The sequence below is a fragment of the Pelodiscus sinensis genome, chromosome 12, assembly GCF_052426305.1.
Source record: "Pelodiscus sinensis isolate ZL-2025 chromosome 12, ASM5242630v1, whole genome shotgun sequence".
NCBI classification, from domain to species: domain Eukaryota; kingdom Metazoa; phylum Chordata; order Testudines; family Trionychidae; genus Pelodiscus; species Pelodiscus sinensis.
The window spans coordinates 1,542,359-1,561,178 of NC_143063.1; the positions used below are offsets into that span (position 1 = coordinate 1,542,359).

At 46.9% G+C, this 18,820-nt stretch overlaps 1 protein-coding gene across 2 annotated transcripts in view; it reads right to left on the reverse strand.

Moving 5' to 3' along the window:
- Positions 1-3,316: 3,316 nt before the first annotated feature.
- The window catches only part of GLG1 (golgi glycoprotein 1), a 120,403-nt gene continuing 104,899 nt past the window's right edge, over positions 3,317-18,820 (reverse strand). For both annotated transcript variants that reach the window (XM_075940659.2, XM_075940661.2), the window contains exons 20-26: positions 18,494-18,617; positions 17,420-17,562; positions 17,063-17,164; positions 12,511-12,618; positions 11,829-11,949; positions 10,846-10,952; positions 3,317-9,003 (exon numbers count right to left, since the gene is read on the reverse strand). In XM_075940659.2, coding sequence (XP_075796774.1) covers positions 8,836-9,003; positions 10,846-10,952; positions 11,829-11,949; positions 12,511-12,618; positions 17,063-17,164; positions 17,420-17,562; positions 18,494-18,617 — 873 coding nt within the window. In that variant the 3' untranslated portion in view covers positions 3,317-8,835. The remainder of the gene's footprint in view (positions 9,004-10,845; positions 10,953-11,828; positions 11,950-12,510; positions 12,619-17,062; positions 17,165-17,419; positions 17,563-18,493; positions 18,618-18,820) is intronic.

Sequence of the window (18,820 nt, forward strand, 5' to 3'; positions counted from 1 at the left end):
AGAGAACTAGAAGACGACAGGCTGGAGGGGTGTCTGTGTTCCCATAGAATCAGAGCAGGAAGAGACCACAGGGGGCATCAAGTCCAGCCCCCTGCCCAAGGCAGGACCAACCCCAACTAAATCAACCCAGCCAGGGCTTTGTCAAGCTGAGACTTAAACACCTCTAGGGATGGAGATTCCACCTCCCCCCTAGGGAACCCAGCCCAGTGCTTCCCCACCCTCCTAGGGAAATAGTTTTTCCTAATATCCAACTTAGACCTTTCCCATTGTAACTTGAGATCATTGCTCCATCACTACTGAGAACAGCCTCTCTCCATCCTCTTTGGAACCTCCCTTCAGGAAGTTGCAGGCTGCTATCAAATCCCCCCTCACTCTTCTGTAGACTAAACAAACCCAAATCCCTCAGTCTCTCCTCATAGGTGATGTGCTCCAGCCCCCTCATCATTTTGGTTGCCCTCCGCTGGACCCTCTCCAATGTGTCCACATCCTTTCTATGGGGGGGGGGGGGTGCTCCAGAACTAGGCAATACTCCAGATGTGGCCTCACCAGAGCTGAATAAAGGGGAATAATCACTTCTCTGGATCTGCTGGCAATGCTCCTTCTAATGCACCCCAATATGCCATTAGCCTTCTTGGCTACAAGGGCACACTGTTGACACACATCTAGCTTCTCATCCACTGGAATCCCCAGGTCCTTTTCTGCAGAACTGCTACTTAGCCATTCAATTCCCAGCCTGTACCAATGCTTGGGATTCTTCCGTCCCAAGTGCAGGACTCTACACTTGTCCTTGTTGAACCTCATCAATTTCTTTTGGCCCAATCCTCTAATCTGTCCAGGTCACTCTGGACCCTATCCCTGCCCTCCAGCGTATCTACCTCTCCCCCTAGCTTAGTGTCATCTGCAAACTTGCTGAGGGTGCAATCCATCCCCTCATCCAGGTCATTAATAAAGAACAAATCCGGCCCTATACATCCCAGGCTGTATACATAGTTTATAGCATATATGCAGCATGAAAAACCATCTCCTGCCTTCTTATTTGGTTCACTGGAATGCAATAGATCAACTGATCTGGGACCTTGGCTCCCCTTATTAATGAATCTACTGGGTCTCAGGAGAACACGAACTTCAAGATATGCCTTGCGTTGACAATCAACCCTTTTCCAACACATCAGTTTCAACAAACCTACTGCACCCCATGTTTATAGCTTGGGTCTGTAGAAATTAACTCTGTCCACTGAAAGTTACATTGTCTTGTTTACCAAGAACACTGGTTTCATTGAGACATGCTGCAGCTAGAGAGGTTTGCAGGGCAACAGTATAACAGCTCCAAGGCAAACTCACTAAGCAGCTGTTTGGTATGAGACTTCCTTTGGCCCCTCAATGCACAACTGATCAAGTAATCACTGAGCTGTGGCAATCCTTGGACACCAGTGGTGGGCTCAGGAATGATGTGAATAGCTCACTGTTTAGCTAGTTGAGTGGATTAGTGTTCTTGGAGCATGGTGGTGCATAAAGCACAGCTAACAGATGATCAGGGTATTCAAAAGGTTTGCATTTAATCTGTTAGGGCAGCGTATCCCAATTTTATTTGGCCATGGAACCCTTTTCAGCTTTTCAGAATTTCAAGGAACCCCTAGGTTTGTCAAGCAAAAAAAACAAGGCGGGAGGGGGACCCACCAGTGCATGAAAATCACATTCCTTCCCCAAGATCCCACCCCTTCCTTGAGGCCCTATCCTCTCCATCACTTGCTATCCCCAGCCCTTATACACTCACTGGGCTGAGACAGGAGGTGCAGGCTCTGGGGTGGGAATGAGGGATTTGGGTGTGGGAAGGGGTGAGAAGTGCAAGCTCTGGGAGGATGCAGGAGGGGGCACCAGGCTGGGGAAATGTTGGGCTCAGGTGGAGGGTTGGGGTGCTGAGCAAGCCACAGGCTTGTGGATGTGAGGGTGCAGGAGTTTGGGTTGGATATGAGAGAGGCTCAGGGCTAGGAGGTTGAGAGTATGATGGGCTCAGGACACAGATTTGTGATGTGTGGATGGTGCAGGAGTGTTGTGGCAGAAGATTGAGGATGTGGGGGTGCAGGAGTTGGGGGATTTAAGAGGCTCAGGACAGGGGGTTTCAGTGTATGATGGGGTCAGGTGGTACAGAAGTGTTATGATGCTGCAGTGAGGGGGGTTTGGCTCAGCTTCATTTTGAAATAAAATGTCAAAAAAGGTTTTAGCATTGTCTTTGAGAGGGGCGGGGAACCTGTTTTGAGTCAGGGGTCACTGACCCACCAAAGTCAGTTGGGACCACACAAGTGAGAGACAAAAAAAACCCTCCAGAACCCCCAAGCCTCACTAATGTGGTCCCAACTGTGCTGGTGGGGGCAGGGTGCTGCTGGGTGGTGGGGACAGGGTACTTGGGGGGGGGGTCTGGATGGGGCAGGGGACAGGGGCAGCTGGGACCAGTACCTAGCAATGCTGCAACACCTCTGGGTTCCAGGAAGTGTGCCACTGCACTTCTCCTCCCCAAACAGCAGGCGCACACACTCCTTGAACAGCAGGGGCTGGTGCATCCCAGCAACTTACTTCTGCGATGCCATCCTGCTCGGGGGGAGGGTGCAGGGAGTCCCAGGGCAGAGCTGCTCCTTGCACAGTTGGAGCTGTGCAGCCCCAGGTCTCCTGACCTCCCACTCCCCCACCGTGCAGAAAGGCCACAGAACTAAGTTGCCGGGGGCCACAGCCCCAGCTGTTCAGGCAGCACATGCTGGCTCCTTTGGGAAGTGCTTCCCTCCCTGCTGTGGGTCACCCTTGTCCGGCACCCTCCCCCCCCCCCAGTGTGCCTGCTGGGGGCAACTGTTCCCCACTGCCCCTGCATCACAAAGGAGGAACAGGAAACAAGTGCACCGTTTCTTTAAGTTGGCTAGCAAACTCTCTCTCTTTCAGAGAGGGCAGGGGAGTGCTGGCTCCTCCTGGAACCCCAGGGTTCTGCAGAGCACTAATGGGGAAACACTGTATTAGGGGGATCATCTTGAAAGGTTCTGTGAAAAAAATTGACTGTCCTCAAACAGGAGGGAGCTTGGTAACAGGCAACGAAGACTTTCATCTTGAGGATACCACTTCAAACCTGGCCTAAGGCAGCAAAGTAAAACATTTTTGAACTATAAAATAAGTAGCCAGATTTTGTGTCTCGACACTTGTTTGGTGTGCAACTCAGCTGTATAGCTATTTAGTAAAATTGTTTGTTAAAACATTAAGCTGAGTTAGAAAGTTTCACTCTGGACATCTATGGGTGAATCCTTTCAATTCACAATTAAAAATAAAAACAAATAAAAACCTGCAGACTCTTTTTTTATTAAATTCTCCCATTTCATCTGTACAGAAAAAAAGCACATTATGTTCAGAATCTCAGGAACATCTCAAAATTACACAGCATGGACATGTAAAAAACAAGAAACAGCGAGGATTTTATACACAGAAAGGAAAACAATTTACAAAGAGTCTTGTTAATGTTACGTTAAAAAAGGACTAAGTTCAAACAGTTTTTGCTGTACAGTCTATGTTTTCTTGCTTGGCTCTGTTTTGTACACTGTACGTGGGGAGGCTAACAATGTTATTCCTTGCATATTATTTGGAGACCCTTCCCCCATGCAGATGCTCAAGTGTCTCCCTTTATACAAACAAAACATCTTTTCCAGGCTCTTTGTGCTCGCATTTCAGTGACTGATGCTGGAACACAGAGCTTTTGCTTTCAGAGAGTTACAAAATCAAAATAGTTAAGTTTTGGATAAGGCTGTTTCTGCTCAATAAAGGTGGCAGGATACTGCTCCCCCATCCTTGTAGGCAGGCCCTACAGGTAACACTCTGCAGCGTACATAAGCTGAAGCCCAACAATGTGAGACAAGCAGCTGTACCAATTTACCAGATTGAGATCTTGGCTGTACTTGTCCTCTCCCTTCCACTGAGGCTTCACTGAGAATTGAGCATACACCATGATGGGGACTCAACACATGGGCTCATCATTAGGCTTAAAACCTGGGCTGGCCCCTCTCACCCTCAGAAGCTGGAAAGCAACAATACCTGTCTGGGAGCTGCTCTGCTCCATGAGGGGATTGTAATAAAACCTCACTGGCACAGTGAAATCAGTTTATAAATCTATACAGAAATATTTTAAATAGAAAGGAAAAAATGAGTTGGTCAGGCATGATCTCATCACACTGAATTCAACATTCACTTTGAAAACTCAAAACGCTGTCAAAAATTCAAAGGATGCCATTCCTTCTCAACTAAATAGCTTTGAGTTAACAGAAATCACCTTCCCCTGAATGTGATAAACCAGAGCTCACCACTTCTGGGCAAACTGCCAGCACATTTCCTCAGCTTCCCCTTCACCCCACAGCAAAGAAAAGCGCCTTCAATGCTAACTAGAAAGTGCTGCCCTCCAGAGTAGACAGCTCACCTTCCACTGGGCAGGCTGCAAGAGTGCCACTCAGGGCTAAGATGGTCAGGTTTGTATGGATCTTGCAGAGAATTATTCTAACATCTTATTCTAAAAGCCAGGGGAGTCTTTCAGTCCTTCTGCAGCAGCAAAGGGGAGGGACAGGTTTGAGTGAAGCATTAGAAGGAATGCTGCTCCAATTCACATCCTTAACTGCAGCTATCTGCACTTGAAAAACGATTTTCTGGGAGGCAAGAGTCAGGGCCAGACCTATCAAAAGGCAACAAGACAAATCAAAGTCTTGGATCTGACCCATTCGTAAACAATAAATAAGGCTATTTTGTTACAAGAACGGGCAAGTAGCCACCACCTGGTTAGCCAGAGTGAAGTACTGAGAAGAATGTGCTACACAAGTCTTCCCTTCCCTTTAGTCATGTTCTCTTGCCTGAGGACAGCAAGATCCGAATGTATCAGTAGGCAACTGAGCAATCCTTACTAGGAGTTATTTCCTCCTTTGGCTACTTCAGTCAAGCCATTCCCAAGAGTATCAGCACTCCAATACTAGCACAAAGACAGCCTAGCCCATGGATGAGCAGCAGCCTCCCTTAACTGAGGGGTGATGGTCAAGTCCAGACTGGAGGGGAACAACAAACTTTAGGACTAAAAGTAAAGAAGTGGCAAGGAGCCCTTGGATCTAGAAGCCACCTTCTGCCACATGCCATTTGGAGAGATTACTTCCAAGTATTACTAATGTTTTCATTGAATCAAAGTAAAAGTGCCCTTAAAGTCACGAAAGCAGCGGTGCATTTTTACAGTAGTGTAGTTCTCTGTACTCCCAGCAATAGGGAATGTCCATCTACTTTGGGCATTTACTGATACAGCCAGCGAGTGGCTCGTCAGATACCCAAAGGGTAGATCCTAAGCAATCAGGATATATTTGGAACAAGACTAGTTATTTTGTTGTGTTTTTCTGGAAGCTTCTTTAGGTCCAAGGTCTTTCCATGCTAGGGTGGCATTTCTAATGCAGGGTACTGGAATATTTCTAGTCACCCTGACTTTCTTTGCCAGTGTCATTGTGTTTAGCAAACCAATAGGTTGAGGGGTGGGGGCTCATTTTTAGGGCGGTAACTTGGGCATAAATCTTAATGATTATGAAATGGCTAAAAGTGACAGCCAGTGACAGTGTTCTCTGCCCAGCCTTCACCATGTCAATTCCCTGCGAGAGATGGGGCTCCCTCCATTCTATTGTAGCCCCTGTGGCCCCTGCAACAGGACATTTGGGCCTGCACACTACTGCACTTCTGAGCACACTGTTACAGAAGGCAAGCTCCAGATACACGGTTCAGGTCTCACTAGCCTCCCTCCACTCCTCCCCTTTACATGCAGGTGCTCCGTTGTCCACTGACATCTGAACTAAGTTCCCAGGTGACATTCTGACAGCACAAACCATGCAGACAGCAGATGCTTAATGCAATACCCAGAAAATGCAGCTGCTGGGAGTTTGGTTTGTGAAGGCTTCAGCAAAAGACACACCTGGCCTGGAGGAAGGTGTCCGCATGGCACAGCTGCAGGGATGAGGACTGCAGTTGGTTGAGACAATACTGTATTCAAACAGAGCACCAACATGGAGATTGGCTGGAAGGGACTCAAGAAGAGACTCTGTATTCCACAGAACAAGCCTGCTCTCCTCTGGCCGATGTTTGCTCTTTACCCTCGGGGGCTCTGTTCTTACCTCTACGCTGCACTACACAGCTAACTTGTCTTTTGCCTTTAATGTTTCCTCCTGCATCACTGTTCTGCTCTCTGCTGCAATGGAAAATGCAGGAAATCAAGTCTCTCCAAGCCCTAACCTGCTCCAATAGAGAACTTGCATTGGAAAGTAAAGCGGCTGATAAATCCACTACAATATTTTGCTACAATTGCATGTGGGATTTACTTCAAGCTGCTAGTCAAGGTATTTTACACCACTTCAGATGGGCTCTTCAAGTTCAACAGGAAACAAATATGCCCTCAAAAAATACAAAGTACCTGGACGGCAATTCAGTTTTGTCATAGCAAAATTTAGGCAACGCTAATATCGCCAACACACACTGTACATTGGGGAGAAAATATAATCTTGTTTCCTTTCCTCCTGCACTTTGAATTCACCCCATCTGCCAGACTTGGCTGCCTATTTATTGAAATGACACTTCCAGTGAGAGGTGAAACCATGTGCTTTTGCAACTACACCACACACTCATTTGTGTGCCACCCAACACCCTTTTTAAGCTTTGTGCAAGTGATGTGATCTGCCATTGCCTTTACTGGCCCTCAGCTTCACTCATGCAGAATCAGTAAAACCACACAAGTAGCACTGAGTGGGGAAGGAATTTAGACTCCATTTCTGTTCCAAGGATGACTTAACATGTTGCCTGATTGGAAACCTACAGCACACCAAGCAAGATGGCAGTTCTCTTCTGTGAAACTGGCTCCACTGCTTGGCTTCTCATCTCCTGTCCAGTCTTGACAGTCCCTTGGTTAAACTCCAGACACCACCACCAGTTGTCTTTCCTGTGACCTTTTCTAATTCATTTTCATCGTACTAACCCTGGGCCTCTGAGTCTATCTTCCGTCTTCAAAGTGGCCTGGTGCAGAGACATGTTACCAAAAACCTCAACTTTTCACCTCCCCTCTATCATTTTGTAAGGGTAGCAAAAGCAATCACAGTATTTTCAGAGATCAGTTTGTCTATGCAGCATAACTAGAATCAGCTGGTCCACATTCAGAAATGCCCCCATCTTGTATCAGATCAATGTCTAACACTGGAAACTTCAGAAGTTACCCAAGCAGTGCAATAAGAGGGAACAGGAAAAGAAAGTTATGGATCAAGCATTAGCCTAGCTGGAGAGTGTTAGGCACATGATGTATACTCTAGCACACCAAGGAGAACACATCTAAAAGGTTAATAAAATATATATATCTCTATCTTACTGTACATGCCGACTCTCGTGCAGTCACTGCCCCACTTGAACCACACACTCAACCTGTCCACCCTAGGTCCCAGCCACGGAGTGGCCTGGAGGAATCTCCTCCATGCCTTGGGGAACACAGAAGATGGTAAGAAGTTACCACAGCTAGAAGTGTTTCTACAAAAGACCTCCCTAGAGCTGGGAAATTGGGCTGGGAATCAAGTTCGGGAAATGTTATTAGAGCCCACATGTGCACATCAGTGGGTGACAAAGCTATTCCCCTCAAAGGTGAACATGTCTGTCCTCCACCTCGCACTACCAACATGTCTCCAGTTCTCTCCTGCCCCACAGTGAGGGCCAGCATTCTGACCTACATCCCCAGATGCCAAATTCCATCTATAGCAACCAGGGTTTCACAGGTTTGAAACTTTTTTAGTCTGTTTTTAATGCTGTAACTCAAGCAATTAAGAGTTGGAGAGGCCAATGATGAATCACCACACTAACCCATAAACAATCCTTCTATTGAAACAAACATTGGTAACTCAAGTCCCATTCAACATCACTGGGCAACATGGAACGTTGCTAATGTATCATCATGACCTTCTTTGAATAGCTAATTAAGGGAGGTCTTAGCTTGGCAACAGGGCAGTAATAAAGGAGTGACAAAATTCAACTGCATTGCCTTTGATGAATCAGGGTCTGTAAGTTGCAGCTGTCACATTACACTGACTGGTTCTTCAACGCTTAACCTCCACACCCTTTCCCTAACCAAAGGATATGCTCTACAGCTCAAATGACAAATCAGACCACTGGCATTTGCGATCCTGCCAGTATTTTGTTTTATCCAGTGAGTAGTGGAGGAAAACAGGGGAATCGGAGGGCATCGTCTCCTCAGGCCAAAGCCCCAGTCTCAAAAACTGGCCATTCAGAGGCCAACTCCACTGATGGACATCCCCTGAAGGTGCTTGGGATAGCAGGAGCAAGATGTACGAAACAAGGCCAACTGCGGTGAGTGATGCAATTTACCCTCTAATTTCCTACCTCAATACGAACATATCCCAGTAAGGAACACTGCCTCACTCCTGCTGTGATTGGTATGTATGTATTTTTCTTCCTTTAAAAATTTACTTACAAACTGCTTGAGCTGCAGGTCATGTCAGTCTGATTTGGTGAAGGCAGTTCCAACAAGACAATAAAGAGACTCATCTACAGGCAGGTAACAGGAGTCCGCTAACAAGGGGGAACAAAAGCTGCTGGCTGGCCTGCCAGTGTTGCACACCAACTCTTTCATAGGATGATGAAGATGCCATGGACGAGATCCAAGATGGGACAACTGAGCCGACACCTGCTGCTGTTCTAATTCTTTTTTATTCTCCTCACGGGAGGGGTTGGGTGGGTTGATTATACAGAGGACGACTGTACAAACTGGGCGCTGGGCAGGCATGACTTCAGCAGGCAATCCAGGCTCTACCTGTTCTTGAGCTCTCGTGTCACCCGTTTGGTGATGCGTCCGCACATGAGGCCAATCAGGAAGAGTACACAGATGCCGCCTGCGATAACGGACAGGATGTAGTTCTTGGACGGAGAAGTCATCACTTGCATAGCAAGATCAGAAAAGCCTTCTGCTGGGGCGACCTAGGAATGAGGAGGAAAATATAATTAACATGACCTCAGTTTCCATCTCAGCCTTTGTAGCGAAGCCATGAAGCCCTTTAGAACAATGCTATTTTACGACTGGGTATATTCCCTGCTTGCCTCCTGTAAGCATCGAGTGTGCTCTTTTTATAACAATTTCCCTGGGACACAATTATCTCACATGTGAGCTGGGACATATCAATAGGCATGCAGGAGATGGACTCTGTCCACCAGGACACAAAGCTGTAAAGCTCCAACTTGCCCAAAGGCATCCCAGCTCCTGCCATAGCTCTCTCCAGCATCCTGCCTTTCCATTCACATCAGTTCCTCTCACTGCTTCCTCCGTTGGCACCCTTTGCCCTGTGTGTGAGCTTGCCGCAGGCGCGCAGAACAGTTCTGAGTTCAGTGTTACTAGGCAAGTAACAGATGCTGAAGAAGGGGTTGTATAAGTGTCCTTCTTTCCCTTTTATTGAATTAAGGTCCCAACTTTGTTCTGGGCTTGGCATGCATGGGCATTCAAATGCCACTGAACACATACAACACACGATACACTATCTAGGCAAAGCAAGATTAGCATGGAACAAAGCAGCAGCTTGAATGCTACATTATGTCCTGAGCCCTGGTTTGCGTTTAACTATCTGTGATCTGAAAGAACTGTCCTTCCCAACTGCTCTGCTTGACAATCATGAGAGCGGATCACATCCCTCCTCTCACCACGCAGGACTGAGGCACATCTGCTCAGACGCTGTCTCATGACCACAGCCTCTTGCCAATTCCTTCACAAGACACTAAGTCGAAATCACACGAACCACATCTCAGTCTCCTAACCCAGGGTTCCCAAACTGTAGGCCACGGCACAGCCCCAGGTGGTTTGCAGTTGCAACTGCATTCTCCACTCAAGCTCTTAGTGAATCTTAACTCCAGTGACTCCTGTCATGTCAGTAAAATCTACATTACACAAGTGCAGTGTTTTGAGCTCTGTGTGGGACAGAGCCCAAAAGACACTATTAAACAAGTTGCAACATGTCAAGTTTAATTCTCATGAGCACAGCGGTGTGTTTCGGCCCACCATTTAAAAAAGCAGTCTTTCAGTCTGACACAAGTCGATTTATTTTAAAGAAAAAGAGAAGTGTGCACTGGTGGCCAAGCTGATGAAAGCCCCAGATCACCTATAGCTACACAAAAATGAGCCAGCCACAAAAATAAAGTGGTAAATAAATATAACCCATACTTGAAATCTGGATTCTCCTTTATCAGGGTGGATGAGTACACGTTGCCTCACTGTGTCAATTATTTTTATATGCAATATTTTATTCTTTTCTAATTAGTAGAGAGGAGGATTAGGTCTTCACTTACACAGCTCAAATTCAGATTTTACACTAAAAACTGAAAGCAAAATGTGTTCAAACTTGGACAGTTTTGTTTTAAAATCAAACAGTGCGTACAATTTTGTTCACATGGTTATGTTGCCTGTTCAGTTTTATATGCTGTACCGTTATACATTGCTTGAACACAACATTTTGCTCTCAACTTTTTTTAAAGTGCAGTTTTACTTGGTTTCAAAGATCTTCAAGTATTTGAGTGCATGTTACTAGGGATTTCTATCATTACTGTTGATAGACATTATGGTAACTATTTACATTAAAATGAAAAACATTTACATTGTTTACAGTGCTATACTGAAGCTATAGGTAATTAATTTAATATATTTTTCCTTAAAAACTATTAATAAGGGGCCACAGTGCCTACTGCAGCTGCACAAGTGGGCCTCAGGGAAAAAGTTTGGGAACCCCATGTCCTAACAGACATTGCCAAAAACCAGAGCTCCCCTTACACCCTCACCTTTGCAGCATAGCTCCACATTTCAATTCGATCATTAAGGCGTTTCTTACATTCAGGCTGTAACCTCACACGCTTGTCTTCCAAAGCTTCCATTAGGCAAGACATTTCTGCAAAATGGAGACGCGGTATCAACACACACACGAACTGGCCCCAGGGACAGGGCAGTGCAGTCCAGTTCCTTGGAACATGGTGGAGAGAGAGCCAAAGTTGTATAGATAAGCCACCCATCAAATGTCCTTGGGCCCAGTGCTGGGAATGTAATTTAAGATTGGTTTGGAAGGAAACCTCTATGTAACCCTCACAGCTAGCCGCCCAGCCAGGTCTCACCTCAGCTATTTAAGTGGCAAGGAATGCTGACCAATGGAGCCGGATCAAAAGGTTAATGTTAAATATTCTAGAGTTAAGCTCAGCTGAGATGCCAGAATATTTTATGATTCACAGACCAGCTCGCTAAAATAATTTGAAGAATGCTAAATCTTGTGCACCTTCTCCAAGAACTAGTGTAACACAAGACAAACTGTCAGGTATCCCATCTGGGCCAGACAGTGACGTATGTGGAAAAGCAGTTCACCCCCAGGATTGTCAGGTCCGTCCTTGTAGAGAAGAAATGTGAGGAAGCATTGAAGATACCCGCAATGCTTTCAGTGCCAATGCAGCAGCACATTTTTAACCTACTGCTGATTCTATAGCAGAAATTAACATTGTTGTAAGAAAAATGGCATAATAATTTCAACCAACATTAGAAAGAACAAAAGTAGTTTAACATTTACTAGGCAATGCAAGGAGAGAATTCCAAGCTAAGAAGCCATCCAGAGAGAGGAAGGACACCATAGGACATACAAATCTAAATTCCTAATTTACTAGCCAGGATGACTGGAAGCAATACTACTCTAAGAGGACCTCAAGTCGCCCCAGGAGGATCCCAGTTTTCGATCCCTCTGGGAGGTGGGAGATCTCACACAGTATGACATGCCAACACTTACGACGTCCTCTTCCGGGCGGGATGGCTGCACAGTGGTGTTTGATGTCTAGGGCACAGGCTGTGTGAAGGACTGGGTCAACAAATATGTCTGCTTTGCTCTCTTTCAGCATGTTGAGCACCTCCTGAAGAAAAAAAGATTAGTCCAGGGACACATTAAAGGAGGGAGAAGAAAGCCACACAAATCGCATCAGTGAATTGCTTTTAGAGTTACCTCAGACTCTTAAACAAGAGCTTAGAGGACAATGCTGCTAGATGGATCAGCCTAGTTCAATTCATTAAACACACATGCTGATTTGCAGCACGAAGTCAAATAATTTAGCTTGACTAACAGGTCAGATTTGTGGGGTAGTTTACAAAGCTCCTTGCAGGATCCAGTGCCAATGTGTGCTCAAGAGACCTCAGGTTGAAGTAAGAGTGGGCTGCGGATCAGCCTAGAGGCACAATGGGTATGCATGCACAGCCAGGACTGGAATAGGGAGCCAAGATTCCCTGACAAGCATACGTCAGAGCTCGGACTGAAATGGTAGAGGATGCTGCAGGCCAGGAGCAAGATACACTAGCTCAGCTGTGCATAGTCCTGGATTCACGCAGTTCCAAGCCCTGGTCTGTGCTACATAATGAGCCGTGTTCCCATGTTGGAAGCTTAGTGAGTTACTGCGCTTTGAGAGGCACCCTTTTCTTACCTTTTTACACATCTCAGCTTTAATTTTGAGCAGGTTAACTTTCAGGCACTCCTCCACCTGCCCAGTCTGTTCTTGCGCTGCTGCTTCCTCTGCACACAACCTGGAGATCTGGGGAGGGAAAATCCCTATTTCAACATGAATGAAATAGTGTAGGACGCAGGCTGCTTTCACGGTGTTAGCAGGCTGCCACATTAGTGCAGTATCACATGCAATGGCTAGGGAGTGCACCCTGAGCTGCATCACCCTCCCTCCGGCATTTGCACCCTGGAACTCCTGATGTAAAAGAAGCTGTACACAGACCAATACAGTACTGATTTCAGAATTCACCACTTTACAATCTGTGCCATGGAAATAACAGAAACACAACAGCTTTTGGTTTAGAGAGACCAGAGAATAAGCCATCAAATCTCTGTTTAACCAGTGTCACCCTGGTACAGAGTGCGAAGCATAACACCAACCATATGCACCTGTTTTTGTGAAATCTCAAATTACACATAACAGACCAGGCAAGTCACATGTTAATAGTCAAACATTGGCCATGTGTGCTGGGTTTTTCCACAGCTGAAGGTGCTCTGAGTACTCAAAGTAACCAAATCTCTCAATATTTGTTGCCTGCCTACTTGGCTTGGAATTTCCATTGACTATTCGATTAGTTGATAAGGCTGCTTCCACTTTGAAATGTAGCAAGAGCCCACTGGAAGATTGAAACACCACGTGGAGCCTGGGGCCAGCAGGGGACTTTAAGTCCCTTGCTAGCCCCAGGCACTCTGCAATGCTTCCGCTTTGAAATGTACAAGAATCTCAGCAGGGATTCTTGCACATTTCAAATGTGGAACACTGCTGCTGTGCTCCTGCCCCCTCCCATGGAGCCCGGGGGGGGGGGGGGGGCATGATTGGATTTTAACCCAGCTCCCCCCAGCACCTTCCCCCCCTTGCTGCCTCTTTCTGATAGAGGCAGCAAGGGAGGGGAGAGTAATTAACTGACTAATGTGTTGACTATCCGATAAGCTTTTGCTTATCAGATAGCCGACTAGTTGATGAATCGCTTACATTCCTATCCATAACCCCACACTTTTTAACCGTTTCTCTAAAGCTGAGCTTTTTTCTTTTTCCAGAGGGAGGCGATCAGTAGCCCAGCAGCTACAAGCAGAGAAGAGATTAATTCTTCATTTTCTCTTGTGTAACCTTTTCAGCTGGTCAGCCCAAGAGGATACCAACGGATCATTTGGTAATAAATATTCAATCATTTGTGACATCTGGTTCTGACTTGTGCCCCAATAGTCTCCAACTACACACAGTGGATAAAATCTTCTCTACCAAAGTATTTCCAACATTCGTGCCCATACAACCTGTTTTTTAACCCAACAGGTGTGAAGTACCATTGAAACAGTATGTTAGAAATGTATCGCACTTTACTTTGTAAAAGGACCTCAGCATTATTATAAAGTTCATTGCTCAGGGTAATCTGCCTCCCCAGATTCTTCTCAGCATGTCACATGTGGACTTTTAGGAAAGTTAGCCACAAAAATTGATAATAAATTAGTAAAACTTGTGTTCCTGATTGATCAGACACCATCACTCCTACTAACAGCAGCTTTCTGTAGAAAAAGCTATTCTAGAACATTGGGAAACAACGCCCAACTTGAAAGTACTGGTGCCACAGGCAAGTCGCACTAGTTAGTTTTGATCGCTAAATAAGTTAGAAAAAAGCTTCTTCAGTAAATAGCTGTTCAGGTGTATGCATTCCATAATTGTCAGTCTTTAAAGCCCGCTTGTTTGGAATTTGAATTCAGACCTGGATAGTTTGCAATGGATGTCGCTGGCAAAGGAAAAGAACTTCTCTGCAGTTTTAGCTAAAACCCATAGGGTTACTCTATGTGTATACATGTCTGCAGAGCATGATTTTTCTTAACAGCCTATGGCAGCTTAATGTTTACACTGACAATTTTCTTGTTCACTGACAATGCAGCAATAGAGCTGCATTTAAGGGCAAACCTATTTGTCAGATTTTGCAGGAACTGCTGGAGAAGGCACAGCGAGAAATATTTGCAGTGTCCTGAAACAGAACGTTGGTTAATTCATTCTTGTTTAAAGAAACCAACAAAGATGTATCTCTTCTCAAAAATACTCTTGCTTGGTTTGCAAATCCATAGAGAAATGGACTTTGATTTTGTGGTATAGTAAGAAGAGCGCTGCTGCTGTCCAAATGCGTTGTACACGGACGACTTCACAAAAACAAAGTTACTCCCACAGCACGGTAACACTGGGTATGTCTACACTAGCCCCCTAGTTCGAAGTAGGGAGGCTAATGTAGGCATTCGAAGTTGCAAATCAAGCCCGGGATTTAAATATCCCACTGTTGATTTGCATCTTCCCGGCCAGTTGCCATTTTTGAAATTTACAAGTCCAGACTAACTGCTGGAGTCTACACACGGCAGGGACCCGGTAGTTCGAAATAAAGCCCTAATTCGAACTACCTGTTATTTCTCCTGGAATGAGGTTTAACAGGTAGTTCGAACTAGGGCTTTATTTCAAACTACCGGATCCCTGCCACGTGTAGATGCAGGCAGTTAGTCCGGACTTGTAAATTTCAAAGATGGCGACTGGCCAGGAAGATGCAAATCAAGTGCAGGATATTTAAATCCCGGGCTTCATTTGCAACTTCGAATGCCTACATTAACCTCCCTAGTTTGAACTGGGGGGCTAGTGTGGACATACCCACTGAGATGTGCTGTCCCTATGTGCCGTTTTGCCATGTGCTCCATGAGCCTGAGACCAGAAGATTTTTTGTTAGCAGTATCCACTGGTCTGTGCCCTATTCTTCATGCTCCCCCACCCAGGGCATAAGGAGAGATGCAGACCCATTACTCCTCCACAGCAAATATCTTAAGGAGGCAACTCAGGGTGGGTGTTGGACTGCACACAGGGATCAAATCCCCTTGAAGAACTCCAGCTACTACTCAGTGTAAGTCAACTCTTTTATTCCTCAAGGGAGGATTCCTTTGTGTATTCCACTGGCGGGGAGTCACGAGCAATGTGCACTGAGGTGGGGAAAGGGGGGGAGGGAGGGCAGTGAAGGGCAGCTTTGATAACACAGATGTCCATTGCTGAAGCCTGCACCAGGGCATAACATCTTGCAAAGACACATGCCAAGCTCTGCATTGCTGCCCTACTTATCTTAAAATGAGGGAGGCTTTGCAGGGAAGCCACAGAGGTTACCTGGCCTAGCTGAGCAGGACCCCTCCCCCCTGCAGGGCTGGGATTGCAATCACTTGATAGCAAAGCAGGATGCAGCCCAAAATCCATTTAGAAAGTCTGCAAAGAGACAGCTTCTCTTATATATCCAGCGGAGACAAAAACATTTAGGAGAACGAAATGAGTGCGAAAGTCTCCTTGCAACTGTACTCTATGGAAGGCCATAGGGAAAGTGCTATCAAGGCTGCCAATTCTCCCATGCAGAACCGCCAGCACAAGGCGGGCTCACATTTAGGGAACTCTCATTTTATTTAAAGAGGCCTGTGGCAATTACAGCTTACTTGCTTACTCTTCACAGGGAAAATACCCATCTAATAACTACGAGTCGGCAGCTCCACTCTCACTAAGGAGGGCATACCTGACAAGCAGTTACAACAAGGAGAGGTCAATGAGCAGCTTAAGAGTGACCTCGAGATGCTGTGCTAAGTCTGTGGACGATTACTTGACGGTCTGATCTGAAGGCCATGTGAGCAGACACTATTCCTGGTTCCAACACAAGAGCAGTGAACTTAAAGGCTGGAGTGCATAGTGGAGGGGAAGGGAGAAGACGGGGGGCGTGCTGCCAGTTCAGAACTTTCCATCTCCAACAAGGGAGGGTGGTTGCAAGGAGTTTGGCCTCTGCGGGCACTGAAGAAAGCGAGGTGAGCAGAAGGTGCTGTGCAACGGACCCCTAAGGATCCACACACTCACCCATTAAGACATCTACAGTCCAGCTAACTCAGTTCCTGGCTCCCCTAGCCAGCAGCGCCCCTCCCAGGCATAGAAACATGCCCATTTCCTTCCCAGGGCACACAGGTTCCTTCCACGCTCTTCTGCCAACTGGCCCATTCACAACGATCACCCTGCTGACTTACTGCCTACTCCTGTTCTGAGATGCCCAGGTCAGAGAGGCAGGAGCGGAGGAATCAAACATGGCCCAACCTCCGCTCTGGTGTGGAATACGCCATTCCGGAGCCACAGCTTACACGGACGTGGAAATGACAAAACAGATTTCCTCTACTGCGCTTCACTCATGACTGAGGGGAACTCCAGAGGCACCATTAATGTGTCTGCTTTTCAGAAGTCATGATGAGGATTTGTACTTCAGTGTCCATGTGCATGCCAGAGGCAAAGCCTGACCGAGAAATGCCAACGGTGCCGAAGAACACAGGTCCTTGGTGCTAGGTGCACTCTGCAGCCAGGCAGCCTGGGATTAGCTAGATGCAGGTCCACTGCCTTGCCAAAGAGGGCAGAGAGTGCGAAGCTGCTGAGGAGCATTTTCACCTGAGCTATAGGACAGAGCGCCCACGGCCCTTACCTCATCAGAACAGTGCATCTGCAGTTGGGGATCTAGCCGGTAATCAAGGGCCGATTCCTGGATTATCACTCGGATCTGATCCTCACAGTCTGGAGACAGACGCTATGGAGAGGAGAAAGGCAGCAATTAGTCCACCAAGTAATAAGCTTGATGTCTGCATGTCAGCTCTCTTGGCACCTTAACGACTGGGTTAAATGGAAAGTCTAAGAAGCAATTAAAGAGAAATTGTGAGTACAAAGCCCGTATCCACTGGTGCACATGCGCACTGCACGAGAGCTGAATTTACTAGGCGACTTAGCCAGAGTGCGGGGCACATTTCTGTGCAGCACATACTACACATTTACCTTCCCCACTCACCTGGTCCGCATATTTCAACTTGAGGCAGGAGATGACCTGTCCCTCCAACTCTGCATCATCCTTGGCAGTATTCAGAATATTTTGGCAAAATTTGGGGATGTCTTGTTTGCAGGCCTTCCTGAGCACTGGATTCAAACGGTAATCTGACCGATCGAGGACAGAAGGAAAGGAACAATGTTAAAATTTGCAGACTATGGGAATAAAAGATGTGTTGACAAACTGACAGCTCCAAGGGAACCTGCAGCAGGAATTCTCTCTGGATCACATTGTTTCCAGCACTTTGAAAGTGCTAAATTGACCCTTTTTACTATGAAGAAATTGACCACTCAGTACAAGCCTCAGGACAAAGCAAAACCAGTCATCACCAGGACACTCTGTAAGCAGGTGGAGAGCGCGCTGGCTCAGGCTCTGTGTGAAGGGAAGTTAAACGAAGGGAAGGTGTCAGCAGTAAAGTCTGTGCAGACTAGGGATAAAGCAAAAGCGTACAGGTGAATGCTATAGACTACACACATCTCTCCCCCATCAGTACATTTTTTAGCAGGCTGGCCAGCTGCTCAGCTCAGTCCTGGCTTGCACCGGGTCCGGGACCTAGCCCTGCTGCAGTTCTGCATTTAAAGTGTATTAGGATCCGGGTTCAGTTCAGCCTGGCTCAGTTCTGCTTGCGCTGGGTCCGGGAACCCAGACACTGCCCCCCCCCCCTTCCAAGGACGGGCTGCTGGCACCCCATGCTGCTGTCTCTGATAGAGGCAGCAGCACAGGGCAACAGGCAGCCGGTCTGCAAGGGGAGCTGGTTTTTAAACTGACTCCCCTCATGGACCAGCTCCCGCCTGCCTGGATACAGAGGCAGCAGTGTGGAGTGACAGGAGACTTCTTGGGAGTGAGGCCAGAGTGCTCTGGCTGCTGGCCCCGCCTCCGGGGACTATAGACCAATCGATTAACCGATAAGAATTCATGAGGTTACTCGACTAGTCAATTAATTGATATTTAACATTCCTAGTGCAGACCATTCATTAGTCCAGGCAGATAACAGGCTCCTTCTCCCCAGTAAGGCTGTGCAGCGGAGGCCCTGGGTACCTGTGTTCTGTGTGATCTGTCGCTTGGTGATCATCTGTTTGCATTTTGGGTCCATCACCTCGCTGTTCTTGTTCTGTTTCAGACACTGCAACATGTTCTTCGAATCAGCTTCGGAGCAGAACCTCTGCAAAGAGAATCCCCTTTTTACAGCACACGCATCACCACATGTCCCCCCAGGAATCTAAGCAGCCAGACCGCACCTGGCTCTCCCTCACCAATACTCACCACTGACAGCATTTTCCTCGCCCCTGTGCTCTGGCAGCAGGGGCAGATGGCCATTTTGCAGGGCCCTGTGCAGCACAATTTCATGGGGCCCCCCTTTGCCGT